Source organism: Corvus kubaryi, unplaced genomic scaffold, assembly GCF_017639235.1.
Source record: "Corvus kubaryi isolate FWS band 111438036 unplaced genomic scaffold, C.kubaryi_AGA036_p1.0 37184, whole genome shotgun sequence".
NCBI classification, from domain to species: Eukaryota; Metazoa; Chordata; class Aves; order Passeriformes; family Corvidae; genus Corvus; species Corvus kubaryi.
Window position 1 is genome coordinate 347,427 of NW_024581051.1, and position 20,067 is coordinate 367,493.

Consider the following 20,067-nt stretch of genomic DNA (forward strand, 5'->3'; position numbering starts at 1 on the left):
AGGCCACATTAAGATGCCTTTTTTTGGCATCACTGAATGCTCACAGTGATCTCAGCCCTTCGTTGAAGTGCATCTGCTCCAGCTGCCTGAACCATCTTAGTGGTTCCCTTAGACTTGCTACACTACACCAATAGTAGGTACTTAGCACTCTACCTAAAAGGTTTTTCAGTATTAAAAATATTATACTGGATACAGTACTCAAAAGTGGGGTCTCACAAGTGCCCAACACAGGGGAACAGTCACTTCCCTCACCTGCTTGGTTACATTCTTGTTAATACAGCCCAGGACATTGTTGGTTGCCTTTGCTGCAAGAATATTGTTCCTGAGTCCTGTTGAATTTGATGTTGATGGAGGATCCCTAGGTCTTTCATTTTTAACAAGTCAGTCACATTAATAACCCAAGTGTGATTTTTATCTCCAGTCCAGTCATAGTGACTCCTTCAGATTGTGATTGATAGTGTTGTGCTTCCTCTACAGACATTTAAGTTCTGCAACTTAGTCTGAGGATATGTTTATTATTGTTCATATTTTGAAAGGTCTAGAATACCTTATCAATGTAGAAAGCAAACTTGGTCTGAAAGGAATTAATCTTTAAATAATAAGGTTGAGATTTTAATGAGAAAACAAAGCAAAAAGATAATGCATTTCAAAAATTTTGGAGCTGTAATGCTCACGAAAATAAATTTATATGACGAAAAGCTGTATTACCTCCCCTCCTCTCGCAAATTATTTTTCTAAGCTGCCTCAGGACAGCCTCCATATATGGAAAAATTACTTGGGGGATTTGAACTCACATAACATGTTTTCTTCAAAATCTCCAAATATTGTACAATTGGAAGGATACTTCTTTTCTGTATCATGTCACAGAGGAAGCAATTTGAGGGAGATGTTTAGAAAAAAAAACAAACCCCAAAACAAAAAAGAGGGGATTTCTTTTCATTAGGCATGCTGAAATGTTTTGGACTTTTTTCCCAAAGATTAGTACCTCAGGCCTTCACCTTTTTGTGAAATTTCATGGCTTTAGTCCTCTAAGGGTTTACTTAAACCATGATGACATGAATATTGTGTTCCATAATGATTTAAATGTGCTACTGCTTTGTGTAAATAACAATGTAGCAGAAAGACAGTAAAATGAGAATTTGAAATGCAGTAACACAACATCTGAGTTGTAAAGTTATGTTGACAAGTAACATAGCTGTTTCTTCTAGATATAATAATTCTTCCCCTGGAGGAAAGAAAATGCTGAAAAATATGTCCTGATTTATTGTAAAGTAAATGTCACTTACATTTATGGACAGCTATGTGCTTGGTTATAGGAATTAAGCATGTGAAATTTCATCTCAATTATTTATTAAGAAAATTCTGAGCAAACAGAAGTGGAATGTGAGTAGCAGTTTTACAGCTTTCACAGGCTTGGTGCTATTTCTGTCTGTTTAAAATAAAAGACAAATGCCATTGACAGCAGCTGTTGCCTCCTTCAGTGGAGATCACTTGGTGACATTATTGAAAAAGGATGTTTCATTTGTTTCACTTTGTTTAGAAAAGGAAGACCAGTGTCTCATGCCTGAAGCCTGGAATGTCGACCAGGGAGTTATAACCAAACTCAAGGAACAATACAAAAAGGAGCGCAAGGGGAAAAAGGGGGTGAAGAGTAAGTGGAAAACATTGCACCTTAAAATCATAAATCTCACATCTTTCACACCCTTAATTCTATCTCTCTTTCAATGTTTTCCTAAAATTACTTACTCTTTTACTTTGCTGCTCCTGACTGCTTTCCTGTTCACCAGTTCTCAGGGGTTGAAATTAATGACAGACAATCAAGTTACCTGATAAATAGTTGGATTAGATATAACTTCTTCCAACCAAGTGTTGGGTTAGTTAAAAATTCTCGCTTCGAGAATGTTTTGTACTTTTGTTATTCAGATATTTAAATTGTAAAAGGCATTGTTTTAATACTTCACACTTTAATATAGAAGACTTCAGAACCCTTTCTTAGCTGGAAACATGCCAGTTTCACAGGAAGAGTTAAAGTCTGATGCATAAATAAACAAAGAAAGAAACCAAACTGGAAACTCTCTTGAGTATCCTATTAGATGACAGTGGGAGAAAACAGGTTAATTTCTACCCCTGTTTATACTTGACATTCACAACATGAAAGTCATGCTGTCATCATAATTTGTTATGCAGGGCTCGAAATAGGAAGCAACTATGACCATCAGTTTATTTGTAAATCACAGGATTTATTTATTGACTTTCATACATCTGGGACTAGCCTTTAAAAAAGTTGGGTATTGTTATCAAAAAAACCTGTGAACAGTATCTGAAATACAGTTTCTAGCCCTGTATTTATTTTTTTTTTGTTACATTTCCTGAAATACAGATATGTTTTGTAAAATCAATGGGTTTTGATAGGTAAGCTGTAAAACTTTTTGAACTCAGATGGAGAGTTTAAAATGAAACACTGTATCCATGTCTGTGTTTCAAATACCTGGCCATATCGAGAATTCATGTGTGAAAGATGTATATTAATAATATTGCATGTAGCCTGGTAAGAAATTTCAGGGATGTTTCTCCCTTTGTGGGAAGATGCTTATGAATACCAAGGAAATTGTCACTTCCAAAGAGATGAGCCTAGTGATGCAAATATGTCAGACCCTCGCATCACTGAGGCTGACTTGTTTTGTTACTTTTTGTATTGATACTTCCATTAGCTGCTGCTCAGCAGTTGGTTATGTGGCTGAAATTATGTTACCAAATACAAAAACTAAACTTCTCTTTTTTCTTTCAAATTAAGAAAAAAGGTAAATAATTACCATGCTTTAAATTTCTCAAGTGATATTTTTGTCATCTTTGGAAGAGTTTAATTTACTGGAAGTTAATTACAAGTGTGACAAGAAGCTGAGCTGGCTAACTAAAGTGTTCATGTTTAAACATGAACTTAAAATTCATTCTAAATTTCTTTATTTTTAAGATAGACAGGACATGCCAATATATGATTACAGTGAAAGTGATTTTTATAACTTGTCTGTTATTTTTTAAATACACAGACATGTTATGTAGTTCAGGGTAAATAGCTGTAGGGTTAGTTTAGCAGAAATTATTTAATCCAAGTGTTGAAATTCTATTCTTGAACAGCTGTTGTCTTTTTATTTTTGATTATAAAACTCAATTGTTAATATAGACATAGACATTATTGGAATATCTTTTATATCTTTATATTTAAAATAATGAAGTAAAGGCAGCACTTGGACATCCAGTGCTCCTTCATGAAGATAACTACTGCTCAGTACCTTTTTGATTGATTTGATTGGTTTGATCTTGGGAGACAAAGTGGTTTACTGTAGCAGTGAAATTAAGCATCTTTCCATGGACAAACCATCATTAGAGAGGCATCAGTGCAGAAAAATCGGGAAGGATCAGAGCCTGTTTTCAGCTGTTCATGATATTGCACATAGTGAAGAAGAACGTGAGGGAGGCTGTCTGGAGAAAAAAGAAGGGACTAAATAACATTAAATTTTACAAAGTTTGTTTCGATGACTTTAATTTCATCATATATGGTGCTTAGCCCCTGAAATGCTACTAAGTAAAATACTGTTTTTATAAAGCAGATATTATAGTAAAACAATCTTGCAAAATCCTTTGTAGTGTTTTTCTGGATTGAGTAATATTTTGGTGACAGACAAGTTAAATACAATTTAGTTTATTGTCAGTCATTATGGTTAGGGTGGACAAAGTAGAGTTTGCAACTACATTAGTAAACTCACGATTTTGCAAGGCTGTAGTAAACATTCCTGTGAAGTAATAAGAGAATACAATCATAGAATGGTTTTATGAGAGAATACATATATTAGAGTACACTACTGTGTTAAAACTGCTTAAAAATAGCTGTATTATTTGCTGGTCTAGGAAAAAACATAATGGACTATGGGTAAGACATTTTCCCATTCTTAATTAAACTTACAACAGGAAAAACTACCGAAGATATGTTTCAGCCTCAATCCTATATAAAACAGTCAAAACAGGGATGTGGGAAAATGATGGAGCAAAGCACAGGTAAGTGTCAAGAAGGGCATGGGTCTTCACCATATGTAGCTTCAGGAAGTAGGCCAGTGAATCCAGTTGCATTTGTATTTTAATATAACTTTTTGGATTATATAGTTCACGATACCACACTACTGCACAAATAAATTTAAATTATAATGTTGTCATAAGAATATGCTGCACAAAGTACCTGATGCACAAATTCTAAACTATTCACGGATGTCAGCTATTGTTTTGGCAAAGTAAATATTCTCATAATCTAAAGTGTGACTCAGTTGGCAGAATTCTTCAGCATCCCATACAAGTAGCACTGTAAGTTCATACATATGGGGAAAATTGTGCATTCACAATTCTCAGTTGCTTCTATCACTTTCTTCTCGAAATTCATTTCATGCTGGATGATTAGTTACTGCTGAAATAAGTGCTCATTAGTTTCTCTGTGGTAATGTCATAACGCAAGGTAGGATCCATTGTTGCATGTGCTGCTGTAGCGTATCTGATATAAGTAGTGTCATCGTGAACTATGCCTAATCCCTTTAATTTTTTGTTTTTTTCTGGTTAGGGCCCAACCGGTCAAAGCTGCAAGATATGCTTGCAAACTTGAGAGATGTTGATGATCTCCCTTCATTACAGCCATCTGTTGCACCTTCTTCTAGGCCCAGTAGCTCGAGGCTCATTGAACATGAGATAAACAGGACGGATGAAGGTAAATATTGAAAAAAAGTGCATACCCCTTTGTAGAGGGTGGATGTTTATAGTTACTTCTTAAAGATTATCCTCTAAGACTTTCCAAGCACTTTACAAGTTCTGATTCAGTATTGCAAGTTCTGTCTAAGTGTGATAAATGACATTCTCATTCCTCCATTATGGTCACTATTAGTAAGGTCAAGACACCTACCTAAGTTCAAGTCTTGGCTGAATACCTTTGAGCATGATGGAAAAAACATAATTTGGCGCTTAGTGGCTTTGTAGTATGATGATCCTAAATCACTTGCTTTTGTTTCTGCTCAAGCCTGGCAGACAAGTGTAGACCGTAAACTCTGAGGACATAAGAGCATCTTTTTTTCTTCCCATTAACATAATTTTAATGTATGTATGTATACATACACACATGCAGGCGTGTCCTTCTTTTCCAGTTGCAAAGATAGAGGCTCTGCAGGTAAACACAGGTGCCTTACTATAGCTTTTAAAAGCATGTGGTGATTGTGTAGTGAATCATACAGAACAACTTGCAGCTTGCCAGTGTATTACTTTCCATAAAGTGTTCCAAAAACTAAAAAAATTCTCATGGGGCTAGTCCAAGGGAAGGCCACTCACGCATCTTTGTAATGAGGCACTACTGTTATGTCTGAAAAATGCTAAATCATCTATTTGATTCAATATTTGAATTGCTGTAATAGAGAGCATAATAACATATAGTTTATGAGGCTACATGAATTTTTCAAAGACAGCAGTAGCTAAAGGGAGCCTGCAAGAGAGACAAACAGGGACTTCTTACATGGGGACGTAGTGACAGTACAAGTAAGAATGGTTTCAGACTGAAAAGAGGGCCGGTGTTGATTAGATACTAGGAAGGAATTCTTTACTGTGAGGGTGGTGAGACACCGAACAGGTTGTCCAGAGAAGCTGTGGATGTCCCATCCCTGGAAGTGTTCAGTGCCACGCTGGATGGTGCTTTGAACAATCCCATCTAGTGGAAGGTGTTCCTGCCCATGGCAGGGGTTTGGAACATGATGATCTTTAAGGTCCTTTCCAACCCAAACCGTTCCATGATTCTGTGATATCATGTGCTCTATTAAAATGGTAAATACGTGTTTTGAAAAATGTGCAAAAACATGAGTTCCACTTAGCAGTCTTTCAGTAAGTGTGAAAAAGTAGATCAGCTGAGTTATAGTTAAGATGCATTAAAAGCCCTGGTGTGTGGAATAGTTACCAAAGATCTCAGTAGTTCTGCTTCCTTCATGCTCAGTGATTTTCTTTATGAAAGAAGGGGGTAACTTAGCAACGCTTTGAGAAGGGGAAGAATTTTTCGTTGAGTGTTTCCTTTCCAACTTTTCTCACATCTACAGAGAGCTATGTTAGCAGAGCTCTTATTTTCATGTCTTTTCAGTAATGTGTTTTTTTAATTCAAGAGACTCAAATGGACTCTCACAAAAAAAGACAGCTGATTGTTACCATTCTGAGTTTGGCATTACTATTAGCTGTGTATATCTTTATAAAGCTGAGACACATTTGGGCACACATTTTTTTATTCCAGTAAATTTTCAAATTTGATGTCCTGTATGTATTGTGTGTTGAGTGAAATATTGCATTGTGAGTTCGAAAGATTGGAAAAGAGACCAGTAGTGTAGACTTTATGGGGGAGAAGGGAAGAGATGTTTGTGATGAAAAGGTAACAACTAGGAGACCTAATCAAACAGCAGTGCTTGAAGGGCTTTTATTTGGGCTGCTCCCACCAGCTATTCTTATCTATGTTTTTGTTGCTTCTTCAGCACCTATTTGCATATTTTGTAGCTGAGTTGGGGAAGGTGTTTTCTGTGTTACTTGTGCATTATTTATGGGTGAATCGTAGCACACCCTGCCTGCCTGTGGCTGGTTGCATTTACTGTGTGGAGCTGCACACACCTCAAGTGTAGGTGTGTTCACAGGGTGCTGTTTGTTGGTAAGTGCAGTGATTATCTTTAGAATAGCTATTTTTCTATGCATCTCTGTGTATTTTTTTCCCCTCTATACTTGAGAGATATGTAGCATTCTGAAAGTGGAAAATGTGCTTTTATTATACAGTGTAGTATAAACCCATGTTTCAGGATTTGTTTTGTTTTGTTTTGTTTTCTTGCAGTGGAAGCTTTAACATTCCCTCCATCCTCAGGGAAATCTTTCATTATGGGAACAGATGAAGCCCTTGAAAATGAACTGGGTCTTGGAGAACTGGCAGGCCTTACTGTAGCAAATGAGGCAGATTCGCTGACTTACGATGTAAGTGATTATTAATGGTAACTCAATGTCCTTCTGTCTTGTTGAAGGCAGATGCAAGTTACTTGTGTGTAGACTCAGAAGAAAACATTTTCCAGTTAAAATTACGCTGCCAGAGGATGTCACAAATTTTTACTTGACGAAGCTGTTCTTCCCATACACAGCAGCGTTCAAGCTCCCTGCAAGCCCCTCTCCTCTCATTTCCCTACCATGTCATGCAAATAGTTGAAAGTAAATTAGTTATGGATAGTGGTACAGCTGGGTACGTGTAACCACAGTGAGTGAGCAAAATTAGGAGTATCATGGCCAGCAGATTGAGGGGTGTTTCTATCCCTTTTACATGGGCTGTATGCAGTTTTGGGCCACTCCACTTCAAGAGGGTTTTAGAGAAATTGAGGAGAGTCCAGTAGCTTGTGACTGATGAGTAGATGTTAAGGGAGATAGTCTTGTTCAGCTGTTAGGAGGCTGAAGAGTGCTCAAATAGCAGCCTGCAGACATTGAAAGGGTGCTTACAAGGATGACAGAGCCAAGCTTCTCCATAGTGCCAGGCATTAAAGCAAGAGAAAACAACAGCAAACTACATCTTGGGAGTTTCAGGTAAGACACTGGGGGAGAGAGTTATGTAGTAGGTGATACTGAAACAACTTGCTTAGAGACACAGTGGAATCCCTCTCCTGAGAGATATTCAACACTTGGCTGGGGGAGAGCTGCGGTTTACATTACCTGGTGTGGGCAGTAGTTTCATTTCAAATGGGAGACTGGACCAGAAATCTTAGGAGGGTTTTGTGGCCAGCACTTCTGTGGCTGTGTATGTAGCCTGCAGCTTATTTTTCTTGCACTGTTTGTGAAAAAATATTTCTTAAAATTGCATCTTTTTAGTTGTATGCAATTTTTTTTCTGTATTTCTGATTTCTTGGGAAAGGATACTTCAGCTATTAATTTAATTATCTGCTCTTGTGTGATCTGTCAGCTTCAGATTAATCTTGCTATTGCGTTGCCCAGCTGTATCAAGGTTGAGGGATTTCAGAGATAATTTTTAATGCTATGTTGGGGAAGAATCCTACCCTTCAGTAAATCTGACTCTTAAATAATCATTATCTGGGATTTTACTATCACAAATGAAGTCTGAGACTTTAGAAATAAGATGCAGGTCCTTACTTTGAAGTTCTACCCCTGTATGTACTTGTAAAGCAATGAAGTACATATTTAATAAAAGCTTACACATTTTGAGAATGCCACTGCAGAGATGTGCTCTACCATTATCCTAAGTTTCTGAATATGTGATATGTTATGAATCATCACTATGCAATGAATGCAGAACATTTCTGCTAAAATTTAGTATTTTAGTATTTTCTCCTAATTTGGGCTCAGTTTTTAATGTTTTTACGAATTCTCCCTAGCCATGTCTTCAGAAAGGGGTACAGTGATGTACAAATGCATTTCTGTTACAAGTACACCTAAAAATCCGAGGCTGGATTTTAAATTCAGAGAACATGACAAACCTGAACCATCTGTACAAGATGCTTTCATTGCTTGACTTCATTGTGCAAGTGTCTGTATAAACTTGTGTTTGTTCATGTCTCTGTATCATGAGCTAACAGCTTTCATTTATGGAATAGCCTTTCTTTATCTGCTCATATCCTATCCTGCATGGTGGAGAATACTAACTGCTATTTGTTCATTTGTCAAATGGCTGTATGAAGTCCTGTGATCAGGAATTCATAGTCATGGTTACGTCGACTCTTACCTTTTTCTAGTGCTGACAATTAAAAAAAAGCACTTACAAAACTATTTGCTCTTGTCACTGTGCACTTCATTGAAGCAAAATGAGAGGCTGGTGTTTCTATTTCAAGTTTCATTGAAAGTTTAGATTACAGATAATAGAATGTTTCTATTTTGGACTATTTCATACATCTGACTGCCAAATGTGAATTAGGTATGATTAGTGAAAGTTTAGTGTGTTAAGTGTCAGTTTTGGATCATATGGTGAATCAAATTGAAAGATTATGTAAATCAGTCTTTAAATATTTTTACTTTCAAGAGTGGCAGACACTCTTCCCATTTTCGGTCCCTTTTATCCTACTGACATTTTTGCTGGATTCTTTCCTTCTAAAAAATGGCAGCATTAGCCTACCCTATTTCATGGTTTCAGTTTTTTACATATTGCTTTGGCTGTAAGTTAAAGAATGGTTTTCACTTGGTAATGGAGATTATGAATTTATTACTTAAAAGACAAAATTTTTCTATTGTAGATAAGTTGTTAGAATATCTAACAAGATTAAATTTTCCAGATTGCTAGCCAATACTCTTAAGTTACTCTTTTCTTTTTCCTTCCTTTACACATTCTTGACGAATGTTCACTTTGGTTGGCTCTGGTTTTTTCCCTAGTCTTCTGGATAGATTAAGAAGCTTCATAAAATTATGATAGACTTTTAGATAAGAGTAACTGAACTGCAAAATCATTGCATTTAATGTTAAGTACTGATCAGGAGGTTTTGGACTTTGTAGTAGGCTCTTCTTTGACTTCTTACAACTTTGAAGAAGAGAAGTGCCTATAATTGCATGTCATTGCTGGTTTTGAGTTTTCAATCTGTTTTCAATTTTGTATAAACACAAATATTATTATCAGTGGCAAATCCAGATCAGATACTAATTTGGGGGTTGGCATCCCCCCCAAACTGCTTTTCAGGCCTCACCGTTGCACTTTGGTGGGGAGAGACAGGAGGAGGTTGTCTGCTGTGTGAATAAGCAGCCTCACAGCTTGCGAGGCTGGTGGGTAGAGTGATGTGGTGCAGCCAGGTGGGTGATGTGTCAGGGCTAGAATCCGTTTCCACCTCTGCTGCTGGTCTGCTGTTGGTATGCCCTCCATCTACTTCCCAATTTATAAACTACCCATCTTGGACTCCTTTGGAAAGGCATTTTTGAATGAAAGACAAGCAAATGGAGAATATTATCCTGCCAGAACTGGAATTCACTATTGGGCGATCTGAGGTGTCTTTGTGGCTTTTGCAGATGTGAAACAGAACCTGTGCTGCTGGTATGGCAGCTGGAGGGCAGGCAGGTTCCCTCCATTACCTAATTGGCATTAGGTACCTGTGTTGAGGCAACCAAATTCCTCTCCAGATATCTGTACGTCTTGTACCCTTTTTGCTGAGACTTTCTTGGCCAGTCTTCAGAAAACCTGCTAGAGCTGCTAACTGTGCAGTCCTGCCCCATCCTTGTACCAGCTCGAGCGTTTGTCTGTTCCTTCACTGAGCCAGCTTGGCTCAGTAAACTGGCAAAGAAACTGACTTGTCTCCCTGAGCAAGGCAATATGTCATTACTAAGAAATATGATGAGACTAAACCTGCTGTTTGTTACAGCTCCTTTCTCCTTGTTGAAAATCTATAGAACCTCTTAATTGATGCGTGTTTTTATAATTAAATCCAGATGTAACAAAGCCTAAGAAAAAGCACTTCTGTTCTTAAACCTCCTCTTTCACTCCCAGTCCCCAGAATAAAATGTTTCTTGAAGTGGCTCAAAATAGTTGTCTCATCTTTGCAGTTAAGGATATAAATTATTTGGAATTATCTGTAGATTTCAGCATAATAAATATCAGTACAATTGTTTGTTTTCTTGGTTTTTCATAACGACTATCAGCAGTGGAAAGGTAAATTTAACTCATGACATTGTTGACTGACAGTGGAAAAAGTTGGTTCAGCATTTTGTGTCAATATTTGTTCAGAGGAACAACATTGAAGAAACTGTTACTTTTTTTAAAGGCTTTCTTTCTGGATCTTCTAAAATGCATTTATTGCCAAATAATTGTGTCTGTATACATGATACCTTATTGCCTGCCAGTTAGATTCTTAGTGTGTAGCCAAGTCCTTTTTGCCATTTTTTTTTCCTATTCTGGCAAACTTCACTGGCCATGCATTACTACAGAGCTTGAGTTGCCTTAGCTGGGTAAGTTAGGTTGTGTTCCTTTTTGTGCTTCTAGCGACTTCTCTGTTTCTCTCAGACTTTTACTTTAGAGCTGCCATGTCAGTAGTACTTTGGATATTCAGGGACCACACCTTGGTGAGTCAAGCCCAGTGTTGTAAGTAAATGAGCCAGTAGGTATAGATCAAGTTTTAAATACCTAACTGAGTTCACTGAAGTATCAGTGCTTTTAAAGTGTGTAATTTTACAGACACGAGAGTATTTCAGATTTGCATAGAATTTATTACTGTGGATGCAACATTACTTGTATGGAATACATCTACCTTGGTTCTCATTTTGAAGTGTCTGGTTAGTGTTAAGTGGACTGTGGTTCACGAGCAGATTGTTGTGAAGAGTGGGTGAGATAATTTGACATCTTCTGAAAATGCCAAACTAAATTTTTGATTTCTTCCTTTTGTTGTGCCTTCCAGCTTAATTACAAGTTTGGCATTTTTTTTTTTATTAGATAGCCAACAATAAGGATGCATTGAGAAAGACTTGGAACCCCAAGTTTACGTTAAGAAGTCACTTTGATGGAATAAGAGGTCTCGCTTTTCATCCGGTTGAACCAGTCTTAATAACAGCTTCAGAGGACCATACTTTAAAAATGTGGAATTTACAAAAAACAGCCCCAGCAAAAAAGTAAGATTTTTTTTCTTTCTTTTCTTCAAAAACAATTTTAATTTATGAAGAAAGAAAAACCAAACCCTAGATACCACTTCACCGAATGGCCCTTGCAGTTAATGGAAAGTGTTCCCTGAATTTAGGAGTAGGAAAACAAGCTCTCAGAGAAGGGTGGAGATGCGTAAAGAATGCCAGAAAAAATCCACGTGTTTGTGAATGTGTTTTGTTTGTGAAAAGGAAAACCATTCAGTTTTTTATATTTTCCTTGTGGATAACACGACAAATTAATTTACTAGTGAAAATATTTGGATGCGGCCTGTTAGTGTGCTTGCATGTGTATATGAATGTATAGAATGCATTTATATATCTATGCATATGTATGTATACACATACATGCATATACATAATGTACAGCTTTAAACTCTGAGATGTTGGCAGGTTCCTTTGTTCACTGTCTCTTGCAAATTGCTGGGAATTTGCAGAAATGAGAGGAAATTCATAGCAGGGCTGATGTGGTTAAGGGAGTACCATCATACCTTTGAGGAGGACTGGGCATAACACGGAGTCTTCCCTTGGTCTCTAACAAGATTGGTGAAGTCCAGAGAAGCAAATTTTGAAGCATTTCAGTGTTGATAGAAAAACTAGGAGTCCAAAACTCCTTTGCTCTGATAGGAACACTTAATGATACATTCCATGTGATGCTGATGTCTCTCCACTTCTTCCCCTCCGCTGATGTACCTACCTACTTTGATGGGTCTGTGAGCTACCTTGAACGTCTTTAAACAAAAAACCAAACAACAAATCCTGTTGTGTTTTGAAAGACTACAGATAGTTCCTAGATATGTGAAAAATTGTGTTGGGAGAGGAAGTTTTGAGAGAAACACTGCAAAAGATGTAGCAGGGATTTTAAGAATTTAGCAATTCTGGCATTTTTTGTAAAGCATTGTGTAAGATTGTATACATGTTAACTTCTTTTCATACTTCGTTTAGGAGTGCTTCTCTTGATGTAGAGCCAATATATACCTTCAGAGCACATAAGTAAGTATTTCCTGAGAAATATTGTCATATTTTGAGAAAGATATGATTTTTAAATAGAAACAGAATTTTTTAAAAAAGTAATTTCCACCTTACCAGCTACTGATTTCATGTGGTGCTTTTAGTTCCTATGTTTTTTAGAACACATCTGCATGTGTTCATCTCCTTTCTGCATAGTTATTTATGTCTGAAGTCAGATATACCACAATTTTAAAATTAAAAACCTACAAATTATACAGTTCAAATTTGATTAGGTGTTCTGTTCATCATTGCAGCTTTTGCCTTTTTGCCAGATACTTGAATATATAGAATGAAGCTGAAGAAGAATGAATGCAATGGATTTAAATCTACTGAGATGATTTCATGAAAGAGCCTTAAATCTTTTAAAAAGAAAAAAAGCCTGTTTATGCGAAGTACAAAATCCTACAGTTCAAATTGTGATGTTGTAGCATATGATTTCATTATGCAGAATTTTTGTTGCAATCCATGCAGCAAGTGAATTGTATTTAACATGGAAATTTGAAGATTCAGAAGATTGACATTGCATTTCATGTAATGAAAATGTTCGTAGTCAGTGTTTCTTTGGGGGTTTCTTCCAGTGGACCAGTGCTCTGTGTGGTGATGAGCAGTAATGGTGAGCAGTGCTACAGTGGGGGAACAGATGGCCTCATCCATGGCTGGAACACAACCAACCCAAACATCGACCCCTATGACTCTTACGGTGCGTTGCTGTCACACGCAGCAGTGAAATAATAAGTTTAGTGACAGTAATGTTGTGTCACTAAAACAGTGTAATTTGTCGATAATGCTTCTGTGAAAGTTTAAAAGAGCAAATTGAATGTTATCTTCAATTACTTGAAGTAACATTATTTTAATGCTGATGCTACTTGATGGCAAGATAAAGTATCATTTTCTTAAAAAAGGCCTTGATCTCATCACAGTTTTGAGAAACAGCTAGTCTAAAGTACAGGTTTTAAAAGTACAGGATTAAACCTGATAATTTGGCAAGTACAGGAAATGTGTATTTTAGTGTTCTTTTCTTTGAAAAATTTCTGTGGAGTTGAGATAAAAAGAGATTTTATAGTCTGAGACCAAAGCTGTTAATGTTGTCTGCAAACAGCTAAAAAGGCCCAGTTTGGTAAAATTTACCAGATCTGAGTGGATGTCAGCCTTGTGTCTGGATTTTGAGATTTACTTTTCACTTCTGGTAGCTTCAGATGCAGTTGGCCTCAAAGCTAACTTTTGCATAAAAGGGGCTGCTGTGCCATTAATGGCTGTTTGAAAGCAAATTTTAACAATGAAGTGTATTTCAGCAACTTCAAAACTGTCCCTTCTGCTGAAGCATTGTTTTGTTCATTTAGTTGTAAAATGGGTAACAAAATGTCACAAATACTGCTGAAATTCAAGCATCTTCATGCCAGAGTAATTAAGACTTCTATATTGATATGACATGATTGATCTTGGGGTTTTTAATGAATTATCTTCCAAAGTTTGGTGCATAAACACAGACTAAGATACAGCTATTGACTTAATTCAGATTTTGTTCTGAAATGTGGTTTTTTGTGTTTTGTTCACAGATCCTTCTGTTCTAAGAGGTGCTTTTGTAGGCCATACTGATGCAGTGTGGGGTCTGGTTTACAGTGGAGCACACCAGCGATTGCTGTCGTGTTCAGCAGACGGCACTATACGTTTATGGAAAGCTACAGAAATTGCTCCAGCTCTCAATATATTTAATGATAATCAAGGTACAGAAAATCACCCTACCCTAAAGTTCATGAGCATCACTGTTCAGACTGTCATAATTTTGGGTACTGAACAGAAATACTTCTTGTGCTTTTTTCTGAGTTTCTTACCTTTATGAGTGTTTTTGGGAAGAGTGAATTTTGTGACCCTTCTTTGACATTAGCTAAATATATACCTGTGTGCAGGGGGACAGTCAGATATATCTAAAACCCAACTGCTGCCGATGATCTGCTGATGATACTAGCACCATGGAGAATAATGTATTAACTCAGTAATTCAGATTCAAACTTGAGGTTCCACTAGGCCCTTGCTTTTGGTTTGTCAAGAGTAAAAAGCCCTTTCTTCCCCCAGTGGATGTTTGCAGTAGCCAGTCTTTTATCTCAGTGTCATTGTACCTTCCAGATTTGTTCCTTGTGCCTCTAACACAAGGAACAAATCCAACTGAATTTCTCAGTTTCCACATTAACTAAGTAATAATAACCTAGTGATCCTAAACACTGGTAGTTGAAAAAAAGTACTCCTTTGGAGTTAGTTACTGAAATTTCATGAACAAATGAAAATCCCACTGTTTAGAATCTAATTTCTGGAAGTTGCTGTCTGAGTCAAAGTGCTGCAGAACAAGCCCGTTGACATTGCCAAACTCTCCTAGAGCTAACAGCCATTAAAGGCAGCCCATGAGCTGAGACAGTTCCTTATCTCTTCACAAAAACTTTGAGGCAAAATAAACTTTGTCGTAACTGAACAGACTTGTTGAATTATGGTGTAAAGCTGGTCGGATATGTCTTAGTTGAGACAGACTGAGCAAAATAGAAACATTCTATGTATTTTAGTTTTTGCAGAACTATGTTTCTAAAGGTATGCAGGATTGTTATTGCCAGCTCACCTATCTGCCTGCTTTGAAAACTTCCTGGAGAGATTTGGGGTTTGTTGTGCGTGATTTTGGTTTTAATTATTAAACTAAGGGGGAAGGGGGAGTACTTTTGCCTCACAGAGCTAATATTAGGACGTTTTTGTATTCTAAACTGGAATGAAGCCCAGTTGTGAAATCCAAAGACTGAAAACACAGTTTTCCTATGGCTTATTGATAACCTTGAACAAACTCATTAAAGTATCTGTCACTCATTGTTCAAGTCCTTTAGATTAACCATTGTAGGCTTACCAGGAAGCTGCAGATAAGCATGCATGGCAGTGGTAGAAAGGGTCACTTGAGAAACAATGTGTTTTCTTCTCACACCAATCCTTTTTGGCATTTTTTCGAGTACTTGTAGATAAGTACCACCATTCCTGAGAAATATTCTTGAGGTCATGTGTCTCAGAAAGATATTTCTCCCATGAATCTTTAGAGAGTTTGCAGAGATGTGATGATATTCCTGTGTTATCTGAATCTATGATCCAACATTAGGTTGCTTAAAATTCAGTTTCTCACTCTCTATCTTTTCCTCCTCCTCCTGGCATCTGTTGCAGCTGGTGGTGTTCTTTCACACAGCAGGTGGTGAACAGGACATTTGAGGAAAAAAATCCTAAGGGATAGATCCTATGCCCAAGCTTTGCTGATTTGACCTTCTGTCCTGTAGAGTGCAGATGGCTACAGTATAAGGAGATCAAATATATACCACAAAAGGCAGGATGGACAAAGCTTTGAAATACAAGTTTATAATGTATTTGTATAACTTTGCATGATGACAGTTCCAGTGTATAAAATTTGCACCTGGAGAACTTTGGTGATTTTTTAAGCTCTGATTTTGTCCAGGTTAATTATAACAACGTTACTCATCTGTCATATCAGTTGTACCACTTCAATTTCATGTCCCTTTATTGAAGCAATGGAGTTTGGTGGAGTTTTTTTGAGAATTGCTGTTACAATTAAGGGAAGGAAAAGGGGCCCGGGAGTTCTTACTTTCTTAATTTCAAAGTAGATTTCTGGCCAGCTGCAGTTCCAGATACAGCATCTTAGTAAAGAATGTTGTTGATACATGTGTAAAAAAAAAAGATTAAAATAGTGATCAATACAGGGCAAGCTATTTAGATTGGCATAATTTATGATTTAGAATGCAACATTTCCTTTCATAATCGTGGTTCTTTTGATGTTGAAGTGCTTACTGGTTGAATTTTTTTGTTTAATATTTTTAAAATTTTCTTCACACCAACTACATCTTCCCTTCGTTGCTTTCTAGAAATGGGAATCCCTTCATCAGTAGATCTTGTGAGCAGTGACCCAAGCCTCATGGTAGCATCATTTAACAGTGGACACACTAGCATTTTTAACATGGAGACACGGCAGCGAATTCTTACCCTGGAGTCCAGTGTGGATACCAGTATGTATCAAAAGCCCCAAACCAACCAAAGGAAAAAAATGGCTTCTTGAAGATTGATACCATTGATAATCTTTTCAGTGTTTCCAAAGAATTGGGCAGTATCATGAGAAATTATAACATGAATTATGTTACAGGCTGTGTTTTGAGATAAAACAGTAAATTGTTACTACTACAACAGCCCTCAGGGGTGTTTCAGTAGCAGAAGAGTGCACATACTTTTGAAATCAGGTAGAAGAAACAAGCTCGCACTCTGAATTCCTCCTCAAGGGGTAGTAGCACAAGAAAAAGCACAGGTTTCTTTAACACAGCTTTGTGATCTCTGTTGATTCAATATATCCATTTTCTCTTCAGTCCAAAATTGCAAAATAGAGGCAATATCAGGAAAATTCAAAGTTGAATTTATTAAAAAATTCTGAGTGTATGTCAATTCTTTTTTGTTTTTCCTCAGAGGTATTCATCTCCTAAGCTTTATTACACTCTTGGCTCATTTGGACTTGGGCTTTAGTTGAAATTTTCACTGTAGGAGGAAAGCAAAGCTCCAGTGAAAGAGTATTCATTCACAAGGTCCCATATAATGCCTTGGATCATGGCAGTGACCAATATTAGAAGTTTTAGAGGACACTGTGAAGAGGCTGCTGTCACTAAATTATTTTACCCTGGCTTTACAAAAGAGACCAGAATGAGCTGAAGCATAAGGTTTCATATTTAAGCCACAGTGGTAAAACATTGTGTCATTTAAAATTTTGGTATTTCTTCCCCCACCCTCAGGGTTTTATGTCACTGACTTCTACTATTTAATTATATTTTTTTAAAAGGACTAAGCCATTCTTGTTGGCTTTGCTTGTGTGTTTTAAAATATTTAAATGACTGTCATTTTATAAGAGCAAATGGAAAGTGCCGTCTCTCTTCTTTATGTTATTTCTTACTGTGCTGGATTTCTTCTTTTAACCCACATCTTTGTTCCTGTCTGAAAAAACAGTTTAAATTAGTTAATGCTGTTCAGTAGCAGTCACCTTTGTTCTTCCATTCCCTCCTCCCTTCTATTTTTTTTACTTCTTCCTTGCTGTAGTTCTGTAATACTGCTTTAGGAAAACGAGACCCTGGTATGGCAACCAGCAGTCCCTGTTTAGTATCTTCAGTTATGTAACAGTACTATAAAGCTTACATGTATTTTAAAGAAATAAATTATTATTTCTACAAGAGCTAGACAAGAGGAAAATGTCACCTGAAATGCCCTACCACACTATTTAGGGACTCTGCTGTTCAGTATAATCCTCACTCTGGCATTTTCAAACTGTGAGGATGGCTGGCTGTGATGAAGGTTCATGTACTTTTAGTAATTTTAGGAGAGTTTATTAGTATGGATGTGGGTTTTTTTCTTTAATTTTTACTTCCATAATTTCTAAGTGTCTTGTGGATGCTGACACTGCTTTATGGTTCAGATTTTTATAGAAAAGTGTAAAGTGAAATCTTTACCATTTTAATAGCAGGTGAACCTTATTCTATTTCATTTATTTTAGTAAGAATTGTGATTAAATGATGTGAATGTTCTTTGGAAGCAATTTAGCTAAATACAGTCAACATGAAAGACAATATCTGTATTTTGATGTTCTGTGTAGTGACTATTTGTGGGTTTTGTCATAATCTATGCCTCTTAAGACCCCTCTTGCATTAACCTGTGCATCACAGCAATGCCTAGATTTCTAATCAGATAATTCCTATACTTTTTCCTCTGTATGTGTATAGGTATCTATATATGTGCCTGCTATTTCAGAAGTATTGAAGGCTAGGAAATTGGCTCTCCTATGAATAGTCTAGCATCCTTTTTTTTTAATAATTATTTCAATCCATGTATTGGATTGAATAATATTAAGTGGATTTTGTTTGCTTGAAACATACTGCCTGCAGTGTTTTATTTTCCTGTCCTGTGTGTTATGAAGAAAGTTTGACTTGGCAAGAGGAGGAATGTGTGTGAATGAGGTGTTTTCACTCAGTTTTTGGTTTCACATTTTTACCTGGTGTGCCTATCTAAAACCATGTCCAGAAGCTGGACCTTATTTGGCATATATATGATTTATGTATGTTTTTATCCTGTGTAGTTTGGAAAGTATTGTAAAGTGTATAACATAAGGTGCTAGCTGTGAGTTTCCAGGATATATATGTAAGAAGTATTTTGCAAATAAGATTGATTACATACTTATTTCTTAGTAGCAATCTTTCAAAGAATTTAGCAATTTACATGTACTGATATGTGTGGGTTTTTTCTTAGCAGTCAGTTCTTCCTGTCAGATAAACAGAGTCATCAGCCATCCAACTCTTCCAATTAGTATCACTGCTCATGAAGACAGACACATCAAATTCTATGACAACAATACAGGTATGCATCTTTTCAGCTGGTCTTAGCCATAGCCATTACATTGTATAATGTAAATCATTATTATCTATATTGTTCACATAAATGCTGAGGGATGTCAAGAATTGGATAGCCTCTGAAGTGGAAATCTCTCATCACCAGCAGAGTCCAAAGATTGCCAGCCCACTTAAAGCTTTGTTGGCAAAGTGATAAGGAACTTGCATCTGTCCATTCTTTTGGAATGCCCTGTGTATGGGGTTTATAATTCTTTACCATAAAAGGCTTCTTTTTCCAAAATCTTCACGTTCTTATGTTTATGTTTCGTCTGTTGGTTGTCTGTATTATTTTTATCTTGAGAGCGGGAACCTCTCGCACTCCTTCAGTGCTTCCTAGACCTCTGCCACGTTTGACCCATAATTTACAATTTTTAACATGAAATCATTGCTGTAATTATAATAAGCTGTAATAGAACATTAATTCTCTCTGAGACAACTAACATTATCCCCTACTCCTATGTAGTTTATATTCATTGCTTTTAGTATACTCAGCCCCTGCCTTCCTTCCCATTCAAGATCTTACCTGAGAACTCAATTTTCTTAAGGGGCAGATATTTAAAATGCACAGTGATTGCAGTGTCAGGATGGCTTAAAGTAAAGGTCTCACAAACGTTGATGATACTGTTACTGTGGTTCTTGGGAACTGTGAACATTAAAAGAATGGCTTTTTGTATAATTTTAATGATTCAGTCATGGGACAAGATCTTGTATTTATAATATCAGCTATGGTAGTGTCGTAAGCAGTGACTACAGGTAACAAAGTTAGTTGCAGAAAATAACCTAAATAAATCTTTTCTTTCAAAGGAAAACTGATCCACTCCATGGTGGCTCACTTAGATGCAGTTACAAGTTTAGCTGTTGATCCTAATGGCTTGTATTTGATGTCTGGCAGTAAGTACATTCAGATTTCATTTTCTTTTTCTTACAACGGTGGCAGGCATGCAAATTATAAAGAAAACTGTTTCCC

General features: G+C 36.7%; 1 protein-coding gene across 4 annotated transcripts in view; it reads left to right on the forward strand.

Moving 5' to 3' along the window:
- Positions 1–20,067, forward strand: part of STRN (striatin) — a 69,056-nt gene that overhangs the window by 41,149 nt on the left and 7,840 nt on the right. The window contains exons 8-18 of one of the 4 annotated variants that reach the window (XM_042021994.1): positions 1,541–1,651; positions 3,967–4,053; positions 4,604–4,747; positions 6,881–7,017; positions 11,441–11,616; positions 12,589–12,636; positions 13,233–13,354; positions 14,211–14,378; positions 16,551–16,691; positions 18,964–19,068; positions 19,905–19,991. In XM_042021994.1, the coding sequence (XP_041877928.1) occupies positions 1,541–1,651; positions 3,967–4,053; positions 4,604–4,747; positions 6,881–7,017; positions 11,441–11,616; positions 12,589–12,636; positions 13,233–13,354; positions 14,211–14,378; positions 16,551–16,691; positions 18,964–19,068; positions 19,905–19,991 (1,326 nt within the window). Of the gene's footprint in view, positions 1–1,540; positions 1,652–3,966; positions 4,054–4,603; positions 4,748–6,880; positions 7,018–11,440; positions 11,617–12,588; positions 12,637–13,232; positions 13,355–14,210; positions 14,379–16,550; positions 16,692–18,960; positions 19,069–19,904; positions 19,992–20,067 lie in introns of all 4 variants that reach the window. The other 3 variants (XM_042021993.1, XM_042021996.1, XM_042021997.1) reach the window with 3 other exon arrangements.